The sequence below is a fragment of the Bombina bombina genome, chromosome 4, assembly GCF_027579735.1.
Source record: "Bombina bombina isolate aBomBom1 chromosome 4, aBomBom1.pri, whole genome shotgun sequence".
In the NCBI taxonomy this organism is placed as follows: Eukaryota; Metazoa; Chordata; class Amphibia; order Anura; family Bombinatoridae; genus Bombina; species Bombina bombina.
The window spans coordinates 730,857,066-730,874,800 of NC_069502.1; the positions used below are offsets into that span (position 1 = coordinate 730,857,066).

Below are 17,735 nucleotides of genomic sequence, written 5' to 3' on the forward strand. Positions count from 1 at the left end.
AAAGCTAAGTACACGGATGATGGGAGGGACAAGGCAGGAACATTAAACAGAAGGAACCACTGCCTGTAGAACCTTTCTCCCAAAACCAGCCTCCGAAGAAGCGAAAGTGTCAAATTTGTAAAATTTGGAAAAAGTATGAAGTGAAGACCAAGTTGCAGCCTTGCAAATCTGTTCAACAGAGGCCTCATTCTTAAAGGCCCAGGTGGAAGCCACAGCTCTAGTGGAATGAGCTGTAATTCTTTCAGGAGGCTGCTGTCAAGCAGTCTCATAGGCTAAACGTATTATGCTACGAATCCAAAAAGAGAGAGAGGTAGCCGAAGCCTTTTGACCTCTCCTCTGTCCAGAGAAAACGACAAACAGAGAAGAAGTTTGTCTAAAATCTTTAGTTGCCTGTAAGTAGAACTTCAGAGCACGGACCACGTCTAGATTATGCAAAAGACGTTCCTTATTTGAAGAAGGATTAGGACATAACGATGGAACAACAATCTCTTGATTGATATTCCCGTTAGAAACAACCTTAGATAAAAACCCAGGTTTAGTACGCAGAACTACCTTGTCTGAATGTAAGATCAGATAAGTAGAATCACAATGTAAGGGAGATAACTCAGAGACTCTTCGAGCCAAGGAAATAGCCATCAAAAACAAAACTTTCCAAGATAAAAGCTTAATATCAATGGAATGAAGGGGTTCAAACGGAACACCCTGAAGAACTTTAAGAACCAAGTTTAAGCTCCACGGAGGAGCAACAGCTTTAAACACAGGCTTAATTCTAGCCAAAGCCTAACAAAAGGCCTGGACGTCTGGATGCTCTGCCAGACGTTTGTGTAAAAGAATATACAGAGCTGAAATCTGTCCCTTTAGCGAACTAGCGGATAAACCCTTTTCTAAACCCTCTTGTAGAAAAGCTAATATCCTAGGAATCCTAACCTTACTCCATGAGTAACTCTTGGATTCGCACCAATATAAATATTTACGCCATATCTTATGGTAAATTTTTCTTGTCACAGGTTTCCGAGCCTGTATTAATGTATCAATAACCGAATCCGAAAACCCACGCTTTGATAGAATCAAGCGTTCAATTTCCAGGCAGTCAGCCTCAGAGAAATTAGGTTTGGATGGTTGAAAGGACCCTGAATTAGAAGGTCCTGCCTCAGAGGAAGAGACCATGGTGGACAGGACGACATGTCCACTAGGTCTGCATACCAGGGCCTGCGTGGCCACGCAGGCGCTATCAGAATTACCGATGCCCTCTCCTGTTTGATCCTGGCTATCAGCCGAGGTAGCAACGGAAATGGTGGAAACACATAAGCTATGTTGAAAACCCAAGGGGCTGCTAATGCATCTACCAGCACCGCTCCCGGGTCCCTGGACCTGGATCCGTAACAAGGAAGCTTCGCGTTCTGGCGAGATGCCATGAGATCCAGATCCGGTTTGCCCCAACAATGAATCAGTTGAGCAAATACCTCCGGGTGAAGTTCCCACTCTCCCGGATGAAAAGTCTGGCGACTTAGGAAATCCGCCTCCCAGTTCTCTACGCCTGGGATGTGAATCGCTGACAGGTGGCAAGAGTGAGACTCTGCCCAGCGAATTATCTTCGAGACTTCCAACATCGCTAGGGAACTCCTCGTTCCCCCTTGATGATTGATGTAAGCCACAGTCGTGATATTGTCCGACTGAAATCTGATGAACCTCAGCTTTGCTAACTGAGGCCAAGCTAGAAGAGCATTGAATATTGCTCTTAATTCTAGAATGTTTATTGGGAGGAGTTTCTCCTCCTGAGTCCACGATAGCCTTCAGGGAATTCCAGACTGCTCCCCAGCCTAGAAGGCTGGCATCCGTTGTTACAATCGTCCAATCTGGCCTGCGAAAGGTCATTCCTTTGGACAGATGAACCGGTGACAACCACCAGAGAAGCGAATCTCTGGTCTCCTGGTCCAGATTTAGCAAAGGGGACAGATCTGAGTAATCCCCGTTCCATTGACTGAGCATGCATAGTTGCAGCGGTCTGAGATGCAGGCGCGCAAATGGCACTATGTCCATTGCCGCGACCATTAAGCCGGTTACCTCCATGCACTGAGCTACTGATGGGCTTCGAACGGAATGAAGGACACGGCAAGCATTGAGAATCTTTGATAACCTGGACTCCGTCAGGTAAATCTTCATCTCTACTAGAAAAGGAACCCTTGTGAGTGGTAACAGAGAACTCTTTTCCACGTTCACTTTCCACCCATGCGACCTCAGAAATGCTAGAACTATCTCTGTATGAGACTTTGCATTCTGAAAACTTGACGCTTGTATCAGAATGTCGTCTAGGTACGGAGCCACCGCTATGCCTCGTGGTCTTAGTACCGCCAGAAGTGAGCCCAGAACCTTCGTAAAAATTCTCGGGGCCGTGGCTAACCCGAAGGGAAGAGCCACAAACTGGTAATGCCTGTCTAGAAAGGCAAACCTCAGGTACCGATAATGATCTTTGTGAATCGGTATATGAAGGTAAGCATCCTTTAAGTCCACTGTGGTCATATATTGACCCTCTTGGATCATGGGTAGGATGGTTCGAATGGTTTCCATCTTGAACGATGGTACCCTTAGGAATTTGTTTAAGATCTTTAAGTCCAAGATTGGTCTGAAGGTTCCCTCTTTTTTGGGAACCACAAATAGATTTGAGTAAAATCCTTGTCCCCGTTCCGATCGCGGAACTGAGTGGATCACCCCCATGATTAAGAGGTCTTGTACACATTGTAGAAATGCCTCTCTCTTTACTAGGTTTGTCGATAGCCTCGAAAGATGGAACCTCCCTTGTGGAGGAGAGGTTTTGAAATCCAGAAGGTATCCCTGAGATATAATCTTTAACGTCCAGGGATCCTGCACATCTCTTGCCCAAGCCTGGGCAAAGAGAGAAAGTCTGCCCCCACTAAATCCGTCTCCGGATAGGGGGCCCTGACTTCATGCTGTCTTAGGGGCGGGAGTAGGCTTTCTGGCCTGCTTGCCCTTGTTCCATGACTGGTTGCCTTTCCAACCCTGTCTGTAACGAGCAGTAGTTCCTTCCTGTTTTGGAGTGGAGGAAGTCGATGCTGCTCCTGCCTTGAAGTTACGAAAGGCAAGAAAATTAGACTGTTTGGCCTTTGGTTTGGCCCTGTCCTGAGGAAGGGCGTGGCCCTTACCTCCCGTAATGTCAGCAATAATTTCCTTCAAGCCGGGCCCGAATAAGGTCTGCCCTTTGAAAGGAATGTTAAGTAGTTTAGACTTGGAAGTTACATCCGCTGACCAGGATTTAAGCCAGAGCGCTCTGCGCGCCTGTATGGCGAATCCGGAATTTTTAGCCGTAAGTTTGGTTAGATGTACTACGGCATCTGAAACAAACGCATTAGCTTGCTTAAGGGTTCTAACTTTGCTCAAGGCCTCATCCAACGGCTCTGTGCGAATCGCCTCTTCCAGAGACTCAAACCAGAATGCCGCTGCAGCCGTGACAGGCGCAATGCATGCAAGAGGCTGCAATATAAAACCCTGTTGAACAAACATTTTCTTAAGATAACCCTCTAATTGTTTATCCATTGGATCTGAGAAAGCACAGCTATCCTCCACCGGGATAGTGGTACGCTTGGCTAACGTAGAAACTGCTCCCTCCACCTTAGGGACCGTCTGCCATAAGTCTTGTGTGGTGGCGTCTATAGGGAACATTTTTCTAAATATCGGGGGAGGCGAAAAAGGCACACCGGGTCTATCCCACTCCTTACTTATAATTTCTGTAAGTCTTTTTGGTATAGGAAAAACGTCAGTACACACCGGTACAGCATAGTATCTATCCAACCTACACAATTTCTCTGGAATTGCCACCGTGTCACAATCATTCAGAGCCGCTAATACCTCCCCTAGTAACACGCGGAGGTTCTCAAGCTTAAATTTAAAATTTTAAATTTCTGAATCCGGTCTCCCCGGATCAGAACCGTCACCGACAGAATGAAGCTCACCGTCCTCATGTTCTGCAAATTGTGACGCAGTATCAGACATGGCTCTCGTGTCATCAGCGCGCTCTGTCCTTAACCCAGAGCTATCGCGTTTGCCCCTTAATTCGGGCATATTATATAATACTTCTTTCATAACATTAGCCATATCATGTAAAGTGATTTGTAAGGGCCTAGATGTACTAGGTGTCTCAATCCTACGCATCTCCCGTGCGGGAGACGCAGGTACTGACACGTGAGGAGAGTTAGGCGGCATAACTTCCCCCTCGTTGTCTGGTGATAGCTTCTTTATCGGTACAGATTGACTTTTATTCAAAGCAATATCAATACAATTGGTACACATCGTTCTATTGGGCTCCACATTGGCTTTTGAACATGATGAACAAACAGTTTCCTCTGAATCAGACATGTTTAAAACAGACTTAGCAATGAAACTAACAAGCTTGGAAATCACTTTCAATAAGTTTACAAGCAATATAAAAAACGCTGCAGCGCTTCAAAAATACAGATATAATTAAACAATTCTTAACAAGAAGTGTATTATTAGCAGAGGATTGCACCCATTAGCAAAAAGATGATTAACCCCTCAATACCCAAAACGGATAAAACAGATATCAATTAAGATTTAACGCTTTTAATCACAGTCAGCACACTGTCACAGATCTGCTGTGACTGATTACCTCCCTCAAAAATGAAATTTGCAGACCCCTGAGCTCTCTAGAGACGTCCTGGATCAAGGAGGAAGAAGCCGAAAGACTGTGCAATAATTTTAACTGCGCAACAAGGCGCTAAAACAAGGGCCCTCCCACTCCAATCACAACAGTGGGAGCCCTGATATAACGGTTTCCATGCAGAAAAATATGTTAGCCATGTGGAAAAAAATCATGCCCAAAGCGATTTATCAGCAAAGTACCTCACAAAAACGAATAACATGCCAGTAAACGTTTTAAAAAAAACAACATTTTTCAATGTCATGCAAAGCTATCACTAAGCCTGCTACCAGTCGCTACCACTGCAGAGAAGGCTTAAGTATTATTTCAGTGTTAACAGTATTTTCTCAGTCAAATTCTAGTCCCTAGAATATAACTCGACTGCGCATACATTTATCAGCCTGATACCAGTTGCTACTACTGCATTTAAGGCTGTACTTACATCATACGGTAACAGCAGTATTTTCTTAGTCAATTCCATTCCCAGAAAATAAAGTACTGCACATACCTCATTTGCGGAGGACCCCGCATGCTATTCCCAGTTTCTGAAGTTACCCCACTCCTCAGAATGTCGAGAACAGCCAGTGGATCTTAGTTACGCCTGCTAAGATCATAGAAAAAAAACGCAGGCAGTTTCTTCTTCCAAATACTGCCTGAGATAGAAAAACAGCACACTCCGGTGCCATTTAAAATAACAAACTTTTGATTGAAGAATAGTTAAGTAAAAACTCCAGCTCCTCTCGCGACCTCCTTCTTTGTTGAGGGTTGCAAGAGAATGACTGGATATGACATGTGAGGGGAGGAGCTATATAGCAGCTCTGCTTGGGTGATCCTCTTGCAACTTCCTGTTGGGAAGGAGAATATATCCCATAAGTAATGGATGACCCGTGGACTGAACACACTTAACAAGAGAAAAAGAGTTTCCAATTTACTTCTATTATCAAATTTACTACATTCTCACTGTATTCTTTGTTGAAGAGGTTTTTTTTTTTGCCAATGTTTTATTCCTACCCATAATTGTGTGTGTGTGTGTATATATATATATATATGTGTGTGTGTGTATATATATATATATATATATATATATATATATATGTATGTGTGTGTGTGTGATATATATATATATATATATATATATACACACACACACACATATATATATATATATATATATATACATACACACACACACACACACACATATATATATATATATATATACACACACACACATATATATATATATACACACACACACATATATATACATACACAGACACACATATATATATATATATACACACACACACACACACACATATATATATATATATATATATATAGACATACATATACACACACACGAGCGCGCACACACACTTTTAAACCTGATTTTTCAGTATACTTTATTTGATTCACACTTTTTTTTATTTTGTTTTTAAAAAAGATTTATAAAGACAAAAATGAAAATGATCTTCAGGTTTTATACAGGAGGATGACCTAATCCACAACATTCAATAAGAGGTATACTGTGTTTTCCTAGTTTAGCATCTTTTAAACATGACATCACTGCTAAAATATGGAGAACATTTTGGAGCCACTGAAAGGCCAGCTGACAGGAAGTTATATAATAGGGTAATGAAATATCTAAGAGCACTGGAATCTTGTAAAGGAAACAGATTACATATTTTGCAGGCCTGCTTAAGGGAAATTCCTGCATTAAATGTTGCTAGGAGGGGCAGCTATAACTGACAAATTTATGTACAAAGTTTAAAACTGTCAGTAATATTTTAATGATATTTATCATGTCTGCTTTTTTTATGACCATTCCAAGAACGTGTGACTTTATCCAAGCACAACATAACACATTCTTAAAAGACAAAACAAAAAAACAAACAAATACTTCTGCCCTAAACCATATTTATAAGCTGCAGTTTTTGTGCTTAATGCCTAGGCCTAGATTTAGAGTTTGGCGTTAGCCGTGAAAACCAGCGTTAGAGGCTCCTAACGCCGGTTTTAGGCTACCGCCGGTATTTGGAGTCACTCAAAATAGGGTCTAACGCTCACTTTTCATCCGCGACTTTTCCATACCGCAGATCCCCTTACGTCAATTGCGTATCCTATCTTTTCAATGGGATCTTTCTAACTCCGGTATTTAGAGTCGTGTCTGAAGTGAGCGTTAGACATCTAACGACAAAACTCCAGCCGCAGGAAAAAAGTCAGTAGTTAAGAGCTTTCTGGGCTGACGCCGGTTTATAAAGCTCTTAACTACTGTACTCTAAAGTACACTAACACCCATAAACTACCTATGTACCCCTAAACCGAGGTCCCCCCACATCGCCGACACTCGAATAATTTTTTTTAACCCCTAATCTGCCGACCACCACCTACGTTATCCTTATGTACCCCTAATCTGCTGCCCCTAACACCGACCCCTATATTATATTTATTAACCCCTAATCTGCCCCCCTCAACGTTGCCTCCATCTGCCTACACTTATTAACCCCTAATCTGCCGACCGCAAAGCGCCGCCACCTACGTTATCCTTATGTACCCCTAATCTGCTGCCCCTAACACCGCCGACCCCTATATTATATTTATTAACCCCTAATCTGCCCCCCACAACGTCGCCTCCACCTGCCTACACTTATTAACCCCTAATCTGCCGAGCGGACCTGAGCGCTACTATAATAAAGTTATTAACCCATAATCCGCCTCACTAACCCTATAATAAATAGTATTAACCCCTAATCTGCCCTCCCTAACATCGCTGACACCTAACGTCAATTATTAACCCCTAATCTGCCGACCGGAGCTCACCGCTATTCTAATAAATGGATTAACCCCTAAAGCTAAGTCTAACCCTAACACTAACACCCCCCTAAGTTAAATATAATTTAAATCTAACGAAATAAATTAACTCTTATTAAATAAATTATTCCTATTTAAAGCTAAATACTTACCTGTAAAATAAATCCTAATATAGCTACAATATAAATTATAATTATATTGTAGCTATTTTAGGAATAATATTTATTTTACAGGTAACTTTGTATTTATTTTAACCAGGTACAATAGCTATTAAATAGTTAAGAACTATTTAATAGCTAAAATAGTTAAAATAATTACAAATTTACCTGTAAAATAAATCCTAACCTAAGTTACAATTAAAACTAACACTATACTATCAATAAATTAATTAAATAAAATACCTACAATTAACCTAACACTACACTATCAATAAATTAATTAAACTACCTACAATCAACCTAACACTACACTATCAATAAATTAATTAAATACAATTCCTACAAATAAATACAAATAAATAAACTTGCTAAAGTACAAAAAATAAAAAAGAACTAAGTTACAAAAAATAAAAAAATATCTACAAACATAAGAAAAATATTACAACAATTTTAAACTAATTACACCTACTCTAAGCACCCTAATAAAACAACAAAGCCCCCCAAAATAAAAAATGCCCTACCCTATTCTAAATTACTAAAGTTAAAAGCTCTTTTACCTTACCAGCCCTGAACAGGGCCCTTTGCGGGGCATGCCCCAAGAAGTTCAGCTCTTTTGCCTGTAAAAAAAAAAACATACAATACCCCCCCCAACATTACAACCCACCACCCACATACCCCTAATCTAACCCAAACCCCCCTTAAATAAACCTAACACTAAGCCCCTGAAGATCATCCTACCTTGTCTTCACCTCACCAGGTATCACCAATCCATCCTGGCTCCAAAATCTTCATCCAACCCAAGCGGGGGTTGGCGATCCATCATCCGGTGCCTGAAGAGGTCCAGAAGAGGCTCCAAAGTCTTCATCCTATCCGGGAAGAAGAGGCGATCCGGACCGGCAACCATCTTGATCCAAGCGGCATCTTCTATCTTCATCCGATGACGACCGGCTGCATCCTGAAGACCTCCACCGCGGACCCATCTTCTTCCGGCGACGTCCAACTGCAGAATGACGGTTCCTTTAAGGGACGTCTTCCAAGATGGCGTCCCTCAAATTCCGATTGGCTGATAGGATTCTATCAGCCAATCGGAATTAAGGTAGGAATATTCTGATTGGCTGATGGAATCAGCCAATCAGAATCAAGTTCAATCCGATTGGCTGATCCAATCAGCCAATCAGATTGAGCTCGCATTCTATTGGCTGATCGTCATCGGATGAAGATAGAAGATGCCGCTTGGATCAAGATGGTTGCCGGTCCGGATCGCCTCTTCTTCCCGGATAGGATGAAGACTTTGGAGCCTCTTCTGGACCTCTTCAGGCACCGGATGATGGATCGCCAACCCCCGCTTGGGTTGGATGAAGATTTTGGAGCCAGGACGGATCGGTGATACCTGGTGAGGTGAAGACAAGGTAGGATGATCTTCAGGGGCTTAGTGTTAGGTTTATTTAAGGGGGGTTTGGGTTAGATTAGGGGTATGTGGGTGGTGGGTTGTAATGTTGGGGGGGGGTATTGTATGTTTTTTTTTTTACAGGCAAAAGAGCTGAACTTCTTGGGGCATGCCCCGCAAAGGGCCCTGTTCAGGGCTGGTAAGGTAAAAGAGCTTTTAACTTTAGTAATTTAGAATAGGGTAGGGCATTTTTTATTTTGGGGGGCTTTGTTGTTTTATTAGGGGGCTTAGAGTAGGTGTAATTAGTTTAAAATTGTTGTAATATTTTTCTTATGTTTGTAGATATTTTTTTATTTTTTGTAACTTAGTTCTTTTTTATTTTTTGTACTTTAGCAAGTTTATTTATTTGTATTTATTTGTAGGAATTGTATTTAATTAATTTATTGATAGTGTAGTGTTAGGTTAATTGTAGGTAGTTTATTTAATTAATTTATTGATAGTGTAGTGTTAGGTTAATTGTAGGTATTTTATTTAATTAATTTATTGATAGTATAGTGTTAGTTTTAATTGTAACTTAGGTTAGGATTTATTTTACAGGTAAATTTGTAATTATTTTAACTATTTTAGCTATTAAATAGTTCTTAACTATTTAATAGCTATTGTACCTGGTTAAAATAAATACAAAGTTACCTGTAAAATAAATATTAATCCTAAAATAGCTACAATATAATTATAATTTATATTGTAGCTATATTAGGATTTATTTTACAGGTAAGTATTTAGCTTTAAATAGGAATAATTTATTTAATAAGAGTTAATTTATTTCGTTAGATTTAAATTATATTTAACTTAGGGGGGTGTTAGTGTTAGGGTTAGACTTAGCTTTAGGGGTTAATCCATTTATTAGAATAGCGGTGAGCTCCGGTCGGCAGATTAGGGGTTAATAATTGAAGTTAGGTGTCGGCGATGTTAGGGAGGGCAGATTAGGGGTTAATACTATTTATTATAGGGTTAGTGAGGCGGATTATGGGTTAATAACTTTATTATAGTAGCGCTCAGGTCCGCTCGGCAGATTAGGGGTTAATAAGTGTAGGCAGGTGGAGGCGACGTTGTGGGGGGCAGATTAGGGGTTAATAAATATAATATAGGGGTCGGCGGTGTTAGGGGCAGCAGATTAGGGGTACATAAGGATAACGTAGGTGGCGGCGCTTTGCGGTCGGCAGATTAGGGGTTAATTATTTTAGGTAGGTGGAGGCGACGTTGTGGGGGGCAGATTAGGGGTTAATAAATATAATATAGGGGTCGGCGATGTTAGGGAACCAGATTAGGGGTACATAGGGATAATGTAAGTAGGGGCGGTTTACGGAGCGGCAGATTAGGGGTTAATAATAATATGCAGGGGTCAGCGATAGCGGGGGGCGGCAGATTAGGGGTTAATAAGTGTAAGGTTAGGGGTGTTTAGACTCGGGGTACATGTTAGAGTGTTAAGTGCAGACGTAGGAAGGGTTACCGCATAGCAAACAATGGGGCTGCGTTAGGAGCTGAACGCGGCTTTTTTGCAGGTGTTAGGTTTTTTTTTTAGCTCAAACAGCCCCATTGTTTCCTATGGGAGAATCGTGCACGAGCACGTTTTTGAGGCTGGCCGCGTCCGTAAGCAACTCTGGTATCGAGAGTTGAAGCTCCGTTCAAAATGCTCTACGCTCCTTTTTTGGAGCCTAACGCAGCCTTTATGTGGACTCTCGATACCAGAGTTATTTTTATGGTGCGGCCAGAAAAAAGCCGGCGTTAGTTTTTCGGGTCGTTACCGACAAAACTCCAAATCTAGGCCCTAGTGTTTAATGACTTTAATTAAAGTGATGGTGGAATTAATGTTCTGCAATATGATGGATTTAGAGTAACAAGCTGAAGTTAACAAAAACAACCACATACACAAAATTAGCATAAAGGAGACATCAATATTTACTGGAATTGATTGTGAAACACTGAACTCCGTAGCATACATTGAGGTATTAAAGTGAATGTAAATTTGAATGAATAAGTGCCCGGTTTTAAAAATACTATTAAAAACAGGGGCACTTACATTCATTAAAATTTACATTGAAGATTTTTTTTAAAAACACTTACTTTTTTCTTTAGGAAAACCAGACCGGCGATCCTCCACCCGCATCTCATGCTGTACTTAGCATATTGATGACGAAAGCGGCTTCCTCCAATCGTTGCATGACCATATGAGCTGAACGCCTCGGGGTGTATGCCATGATTGGAGGAAGCCTGTTTTGTCATTGCTGTGCTAAGTACAGAGGAGCTGAGGGAGGAGGATCGACGGTCTGGTTTTCCTAAATAAAAAGGTAGGTATTTAAAAAAAACGCTACAATGTAAATTTTAATGAATAAAAGTGCCCGTTTTTAATAGTATTTTTATAAACCGGGCACTTATTCATTCAACTTTACATTCACTTTAATATTTTAAAAGTTTACTTCATGTAAATGGTCATTTATGTTTCAATGTACATATAAGGTAACGGTTACTACTGGTTAATATTTAGAGTGCACACGTAGCATGAATATTCAGGGAATGAATAATTCTGCATATAAAACAACAGTAATAAAGCATGTATTTATATGTATCTATAGGATGATACTCCCAATTATACTCATGGGATTAAGAACAAAATTAAAAGACAAACAAGCAGTGAGACATATATGTGATTTTATGGAGAAATTCAGGACACAGTTATCCGAGCTCGAACCATCACAACAGTAAACATACCTGTAATCTAACAGGAATGTATGCAACTTCATTGTCAAAGAATGTTTTAAATAAATGGTGTTATCAAAGTTTCAGACCTCTTACCTCAAAACCAAAGTTGTAACCCTGAATCATGGCTTCTCGGTAGTATTGTTGTAATGTGGCAGATTCTGACTCATCCACCCCTGATTCAAACTCTGAGGTAAACATCTGTTCAACACGGTCAATAGCGCTGCTTATTTTGGTACATAGTCGTAGTGCAGCACTCTTAGAAAACAAATACAAGTCATTTATAAAATGTTCCACAATTTGCAGGAAGCACAGTCTAACAAAATGTTCAGTATGCATGATGTATTTAACAGAGATTTAATACAACATGACTATTTTGAGGATATTGAATTTATAGGAAATATAGACATAAGGTATATAAAAATATCACAGAATACAGAAATGACTGTGTGCCACTTGCTATTAATATAAAAAAACTTTTACATTATTTTTTTCACCTTGAGTTGGTGCAGAGCCGCTGCTATCACTGGATGGCTTGACGTCTGTTCAAGGCGTAGAGACAAAATGTCTTCAATGGAGTGTTGAAAAACCTTCCTATGGTTTGTCAGGTGTGCTGACTGCATCACCACAAGCAGGAGGTTATCCACCTAGTTGAGGAAAATGAACAGAACAAAATTACAAATTAGTACTATCTATTTAACCAAATTAAGACTTGTCAAGATCTACGCTGAATGAATAAATTATTGGTCTCTGTTTATGAACCACTTATTTTAATACATTATCTTTTTCAGACCTAAGCAGGGAAGGACATAATGTATTAATGCTACCAGGTAACATAGCTATGTGATTCTACTAAGTATGGAACGTTCTAAAAAAACTTACTTTATTTTATTAACTTATTAATGATACTAAAGGAGTTCCAGAGTTATTCATATAGGTCTTAGACTGTCAATTACTCAATCTCTACCAGGTTTACTGCAGTGAACTTCAGGTGAAAATGTATTAAGATTGCGAGATGACATTCTCAAGTAGAGAACTGATCCACCTGCAACCGCCGCTTGTGATGCAGCATTGTGTGATAACGTTTAACATTGCACAAGAGCTCTCTTGCACAATGCCGCCACTTGCTCTTGCACAACCAATTGCGCAACAGCAGGGTATGTCAATCACCCCCAAAAATTCAATGTTTGGGTGATTTATCTCGACACCTCTGAAGGGTGGAAAGGAAAAGGAAGCAGTTCCTGCTTCTTAAAATTGTGATTGCAGGCTCAGTCATGCACCTGCACAGCAAAGCCTCAAAAGCTGCAAATGCAGCTTAAACAAACAATTCTTGAACAAAGTTCAGAATATAGGGGGCCCCAGAGAGTCCAACCAAACAAAATGAAGATGTGCAGATGGTAGTGTTTGGATAATATCTGGTGTAAGGGTCACTCCAATCACCCAAATCTGAGATGATTACAAATATACCACACAGTCTAAAAGACAGCATAAAAGAGGCGCTTCCTTTTGCATATCAACTATGTGAGAATAACAGTCCCAAAAGTCAGTTCCCCCGTTCGCAAACTACTCCCAAAAGTTGCAGCACCCAGATTTGCTGTTGGAGGCAGACTGGGGTCTCACAGCGCCCCAGCTCGCTGGTCTCCCAATTTCATTATCAACTGCAGGAAGATGAACTTCAAAGCTTGTAAAATCCACAGCTTAAGTCTGTGAAGGTATGTCTGACTGCCAATCGTAGGCAATCACTAGTATCTGATGATCATATAGATCAAATAAACAAAGTGTAAAAACCACACTCTTTAATAAAATTATAACATATATAAAAACAATTGTTGCACCAAAAAGTGTAAAAGTGTACAATACGCTACGCGTTTCTCAACCTACTGGCCGTTTCATCAGGCATATTATATGTTTCAATTTGTTTGACATTTAAATCTACATCTTCCAATCATTATGCAGTTTATTACTACGTCATGAGCTCTGCCGGTGCAGAGTGTGTTTTTATACATATCACTTTGTTTATTTGATCTATATGGATCATCGGATACTAGTGATTGCCTATGATTGCCAGTCAGACATACCTTCACAGACTTAAGCTGTGGATTTTACAAGCATTAAAGTTCATCTTCCTGCAGTTGATCATGAGATTGGGAGACCAGCGAGCTGGGACGCTGTGAGACCCCAGTCTGCCTCCAACAGCACGTCTGGGTGCTGCAACTTTTGTGAGTAGTTTGCGAGTGGGGGAGCTGACTTTTAGGACTGTTTTTTTTTTTTTTTTTTTTTAATATCTTTTTATTGAGATTGAAATCAAATTACAACATGGATCAAGAAAGATACTCAAATGTACAGCAACCAAGAAAAAAAAAATATCTCTAACAAGATAAATCTATGTCACCTATACAAATTCATTTCTGTGACAAAAAGGTCCATGTCTACATCTACAGAAAAGGAGAAAAACAACAAAAAAACAATCAAACCTAACATTGGATCTTGACCTCCCTTTTCCTAGCCTAAGCCACTTGTGTTCTAGACCTATGGCTAACTATTAAAACATTTATTCCACAGAGAAAACAAAATAGTGAAAGAAGAAAGAAACGCTAGAACACATCTTGAAAAAAAAAAAAAAACACCAAGTTTCACTTTATATGTGACTACATGGGCAGAGCGCCCAGTTAAACATATCAGAGAATCGATAAGGGATGGCGGGGTGGGGGGAGGTGGCGCGAGATGGGGGGAGAGAGAGAGAAAAAAAAAAAAAAAAAAAAAAAAAAAAAAAAAAAAAAATTTTTTTTTTTTTTTTTTATAATAAGCCCCTGTCATTAGATCTTTCCTTTAACCAGGACCTAGGTATTACCTCAGCTATAATCAGATTTAGAAATGGAACTGCATTCTGAAAAGGCTCCAGAAATCGGGTCTGCTGCTCTGGGGCCCATGAACTGATCAGACTCCTCCATTTTTTAAAGTAACTTTTATATTGTTTTTCTGAGTCACTCTTAAGATTCTGCCTTTCCACACACATCTGGGTTTTAATTATATTGCTGACTTCCCTAATACAGGGGACTTCTTTTTGTCTCCATTTTTTAAATAGCAAACTACGTGATACCAGTATTACTATATTGACCAGCATTTTCTCACCCCCGTTAGCTGACTTTGTTAAAAAGAATATCTGCTCAGCCTGTAATTCTACTTTACTTTGGAGATGGCGGTTCAGCCAGTACTGAACCTTTGCCCAATATTGCCTTACTTTAGGGCACTTCCAGATACAGTGCAGAAGATCTGCTCCTGCCTTAGCGCATCTAAAACAATTCCCACTATTTGCCTCGGTCCACTTGGCCATTCTTGCTGGGGTCAAATAATAGTTGTTTATTATTTTGCATTGAGACTCCCTCCAGCTAGTACATGAGGTCGCCTCAGCTGCTAATTTAATACTCTCTAATATTGTCTCAGCTTGTAACGTGCCGAAGTACTTATTAAATTTGTCTTTCGCTTGATTGATATATATCGGCCCTTTTATATTTAAAATTTTTTGATACCACCAGGAGATTGAATGTTTGCCTGCTTGGTAAAGTTTAACGCCCGAAGCTATTTGGGCCAATCCCCACTCAGCTGTTACTTCTCTATTAACTTTTTCTATATAATGACGTACTTGTAAGTAAGCATAAAAATTATTTGTTGGTAAATGATATTGTTCTACTAATCTCTGAAAGGTACACGTCTGACCGTCCCTATCGTTCTTCAACTGCACGAAATAACTCAGCCCCTTTTCCTTCCATTCAGAAAATACTCCATAATTATATCCCGGTGGGAAATTTACACACCCGATAATCGGTAAATGTGGGGACACACGATATTCCTGTCCTACTAAAAGGCAGTATAACTGCCAGCCTTTAATAATATTGACAAATGTTAACATTGCCGCTACATTCTGAGGTAGCTTCCTATATGGGCAGTGTAATATAGCTTGTGGACTAAAAGGGCTAATTAATTCTGCATCTAAATTGCAATATGTTACGTAATCTGCGTTTGTAAGCCAGTCTAGTCCAAATTTTGCCAGGGCAACTATATTATAATGCTTGATGTTAGGGAGAGCAAACCCTGCGTATTGTTTTGCATTACTCATTTTATCTAGGGCTATTCTTGGTCTCTTTTTTCCCCAAATAAAAGAGGTACAAGCTTTATTATATCTCTTTATATCTTTTCTTGAGATGAAGAGGGGAAGGTTCTGCAATAGAAATAATATTTTCGGGAATATAATTGTTTTAATTATCATACATCTGGCCGATATTGACAGGAAATATAGATTCCATTTGTTCAGATCGTCTTGGATCTTATCAAATAATTCGGAATAATTTATATGATACCATTCACCAGGGTTCCTAGTGATCTTAACCCCTAGATAGTTAATGGCCATAACTTCTCTGAAGATGTAGTTAGAGCTTTGCCGTGTTTTGTTTACCCATAATAGCTCTGACTTTTTAGGGTTAATTTTATATCCTGAAAATGTACCAAAGTCTGCAATGATTTGCAGGACACGAGGGATAGACTTTGCAGTATCTTGTATAAACAGGAGAATATCGTCTGCGTATAATGATATAAGCATCTTTTCCTTGCCTATCTTAACAGGTTGTATTGTTTGCCGTAGATGAACTGCCAGGGATTCCAAGGCCAGGTCAAATAGAACCGGGGATAACGGGCAGCCCTGACGTGTTCCTTTTTCTAGAGTGATATGCTGTGTTAACTCCCCATTCACTAAAAGCTGGGATCTCGGCTTGCTGTAGACCACTCTCACCAGATCTACCACCCTGCCAGAAAAACCAAATTTTTCAAGAGAGGTTATAAGATGATTCCACTCAATGGAATCAAACGCTTTTTCAGCATCTATAGTGACTAAAGCGAGATCTTTTTTTATTGAATTGTGGTAATCCTTACTGCCCGGCTGACAGATCTGGCGACAGTGGTCCACCGTTGTTAAGACTCTTCTCATGTTACGAACCGCATTCCTATCTGGAATAAAGCCTGCCTGATCCGTATGGATCAGCTTACCCACGACCTTTTTTAACCTGTCGGCTATAATTGCCATAAAAATTTTATAGTCCTGGTTTAGCAGGGATATTGGACGATATGATGATAACTCATCAAGATCTTTCCCTTTCTTATGTATAAGAGTCACGATAGAATCAGCAAAGTATGGGGATTTTAACGCTTGCCTTAAAAAATAGTCATTATATAGGTTTTTTAGTACAGTGCCCACTGTGTCTATTAATATTCTATAAAATTCAATCGGAAGGCCGTCCGGGCCGGGTGCTTTTCCTGTCTTTATCCTTTGTATCACCCTGACTATTTCTACCTCCGTTATTGACGCATTGATTTGATTAAGATCCTCCGCTGAAATACTAGGTAATTTAATTTGTTCCCAGAATTGTGCCTTAGCCCTTTCATTAATTCCACCACTAGTGTAAATATTGCGAAAGTATTTAAAAAAGGCATCCTGAATGTCTGCAGATTGTGTTAATACCTTATTCCCGTCCTTAATTGCTGATATAATACTTTTTTTTTGTCGGAACTTTATTATTTTTGTTAAGTGTTTAGCTGAAACCCCTTGGTGCCCTTGGTACTTGGCTCTAAGCTTAAAATCTTCCCCCGCCCATTTTTCTCTGAGAAAATCCTCTCGTTCAGTTTTAAAGGCGATGTATTTATTCCAGTTTACTGGATTCTGGGCTTGGAGGAATCTATTATATGCGTTTCTAAGCTGATTTGCTAACTGTGTCTCCCTTGCTTTGAGTTTGCGCGTGAGCTTCACCATGTAAGCCTTAATTTCTCCACGCATTACTGCTTTCCCTGCTTCCCAGAAGGTTTCTGGTTTGTCTTTGTATTCCCTATTCTGTTCTCCATACTCCTGCCATTTTACTTTCAGCCAGTTCGTGAACTGCGTATTTTGACTCATATATGTTGG

General features: G+C 39.9%; 1 protein-coding gene across 7 annotated transcripts in view; it reads right to left on the reverse strand.

Annotated features, from left to right (window-relative positions):
* Window positions 1-17,735, reverse strand: part of MAP3K4 (mitogen-activated protein kinase kinase kinase 4) — a 481,171-nt gene that overhangs the window by 121,547 nt on the left and 341,889 nt on the right. For all 7 annotated transcript variants that reach the window (XM_053710936.1, XM_053710933.1, XM_053710939.1 and 4 more), the window contains 2 exons: window positions 12,283-12,432; window positions 11,882-12,043 (listed from right to left, as the gene is read on the reverse strand). In XM_053710936.1, the coding sequence (XP_053566911.1) occupies window positions 11,882-12,043; window positions 12,283-12,432 (312 nt within the window). The remainder of the gene's footprint in view (window positions 1-11,881; window positions 12,044-12,282; window positions 12,433-17,735) is intronic.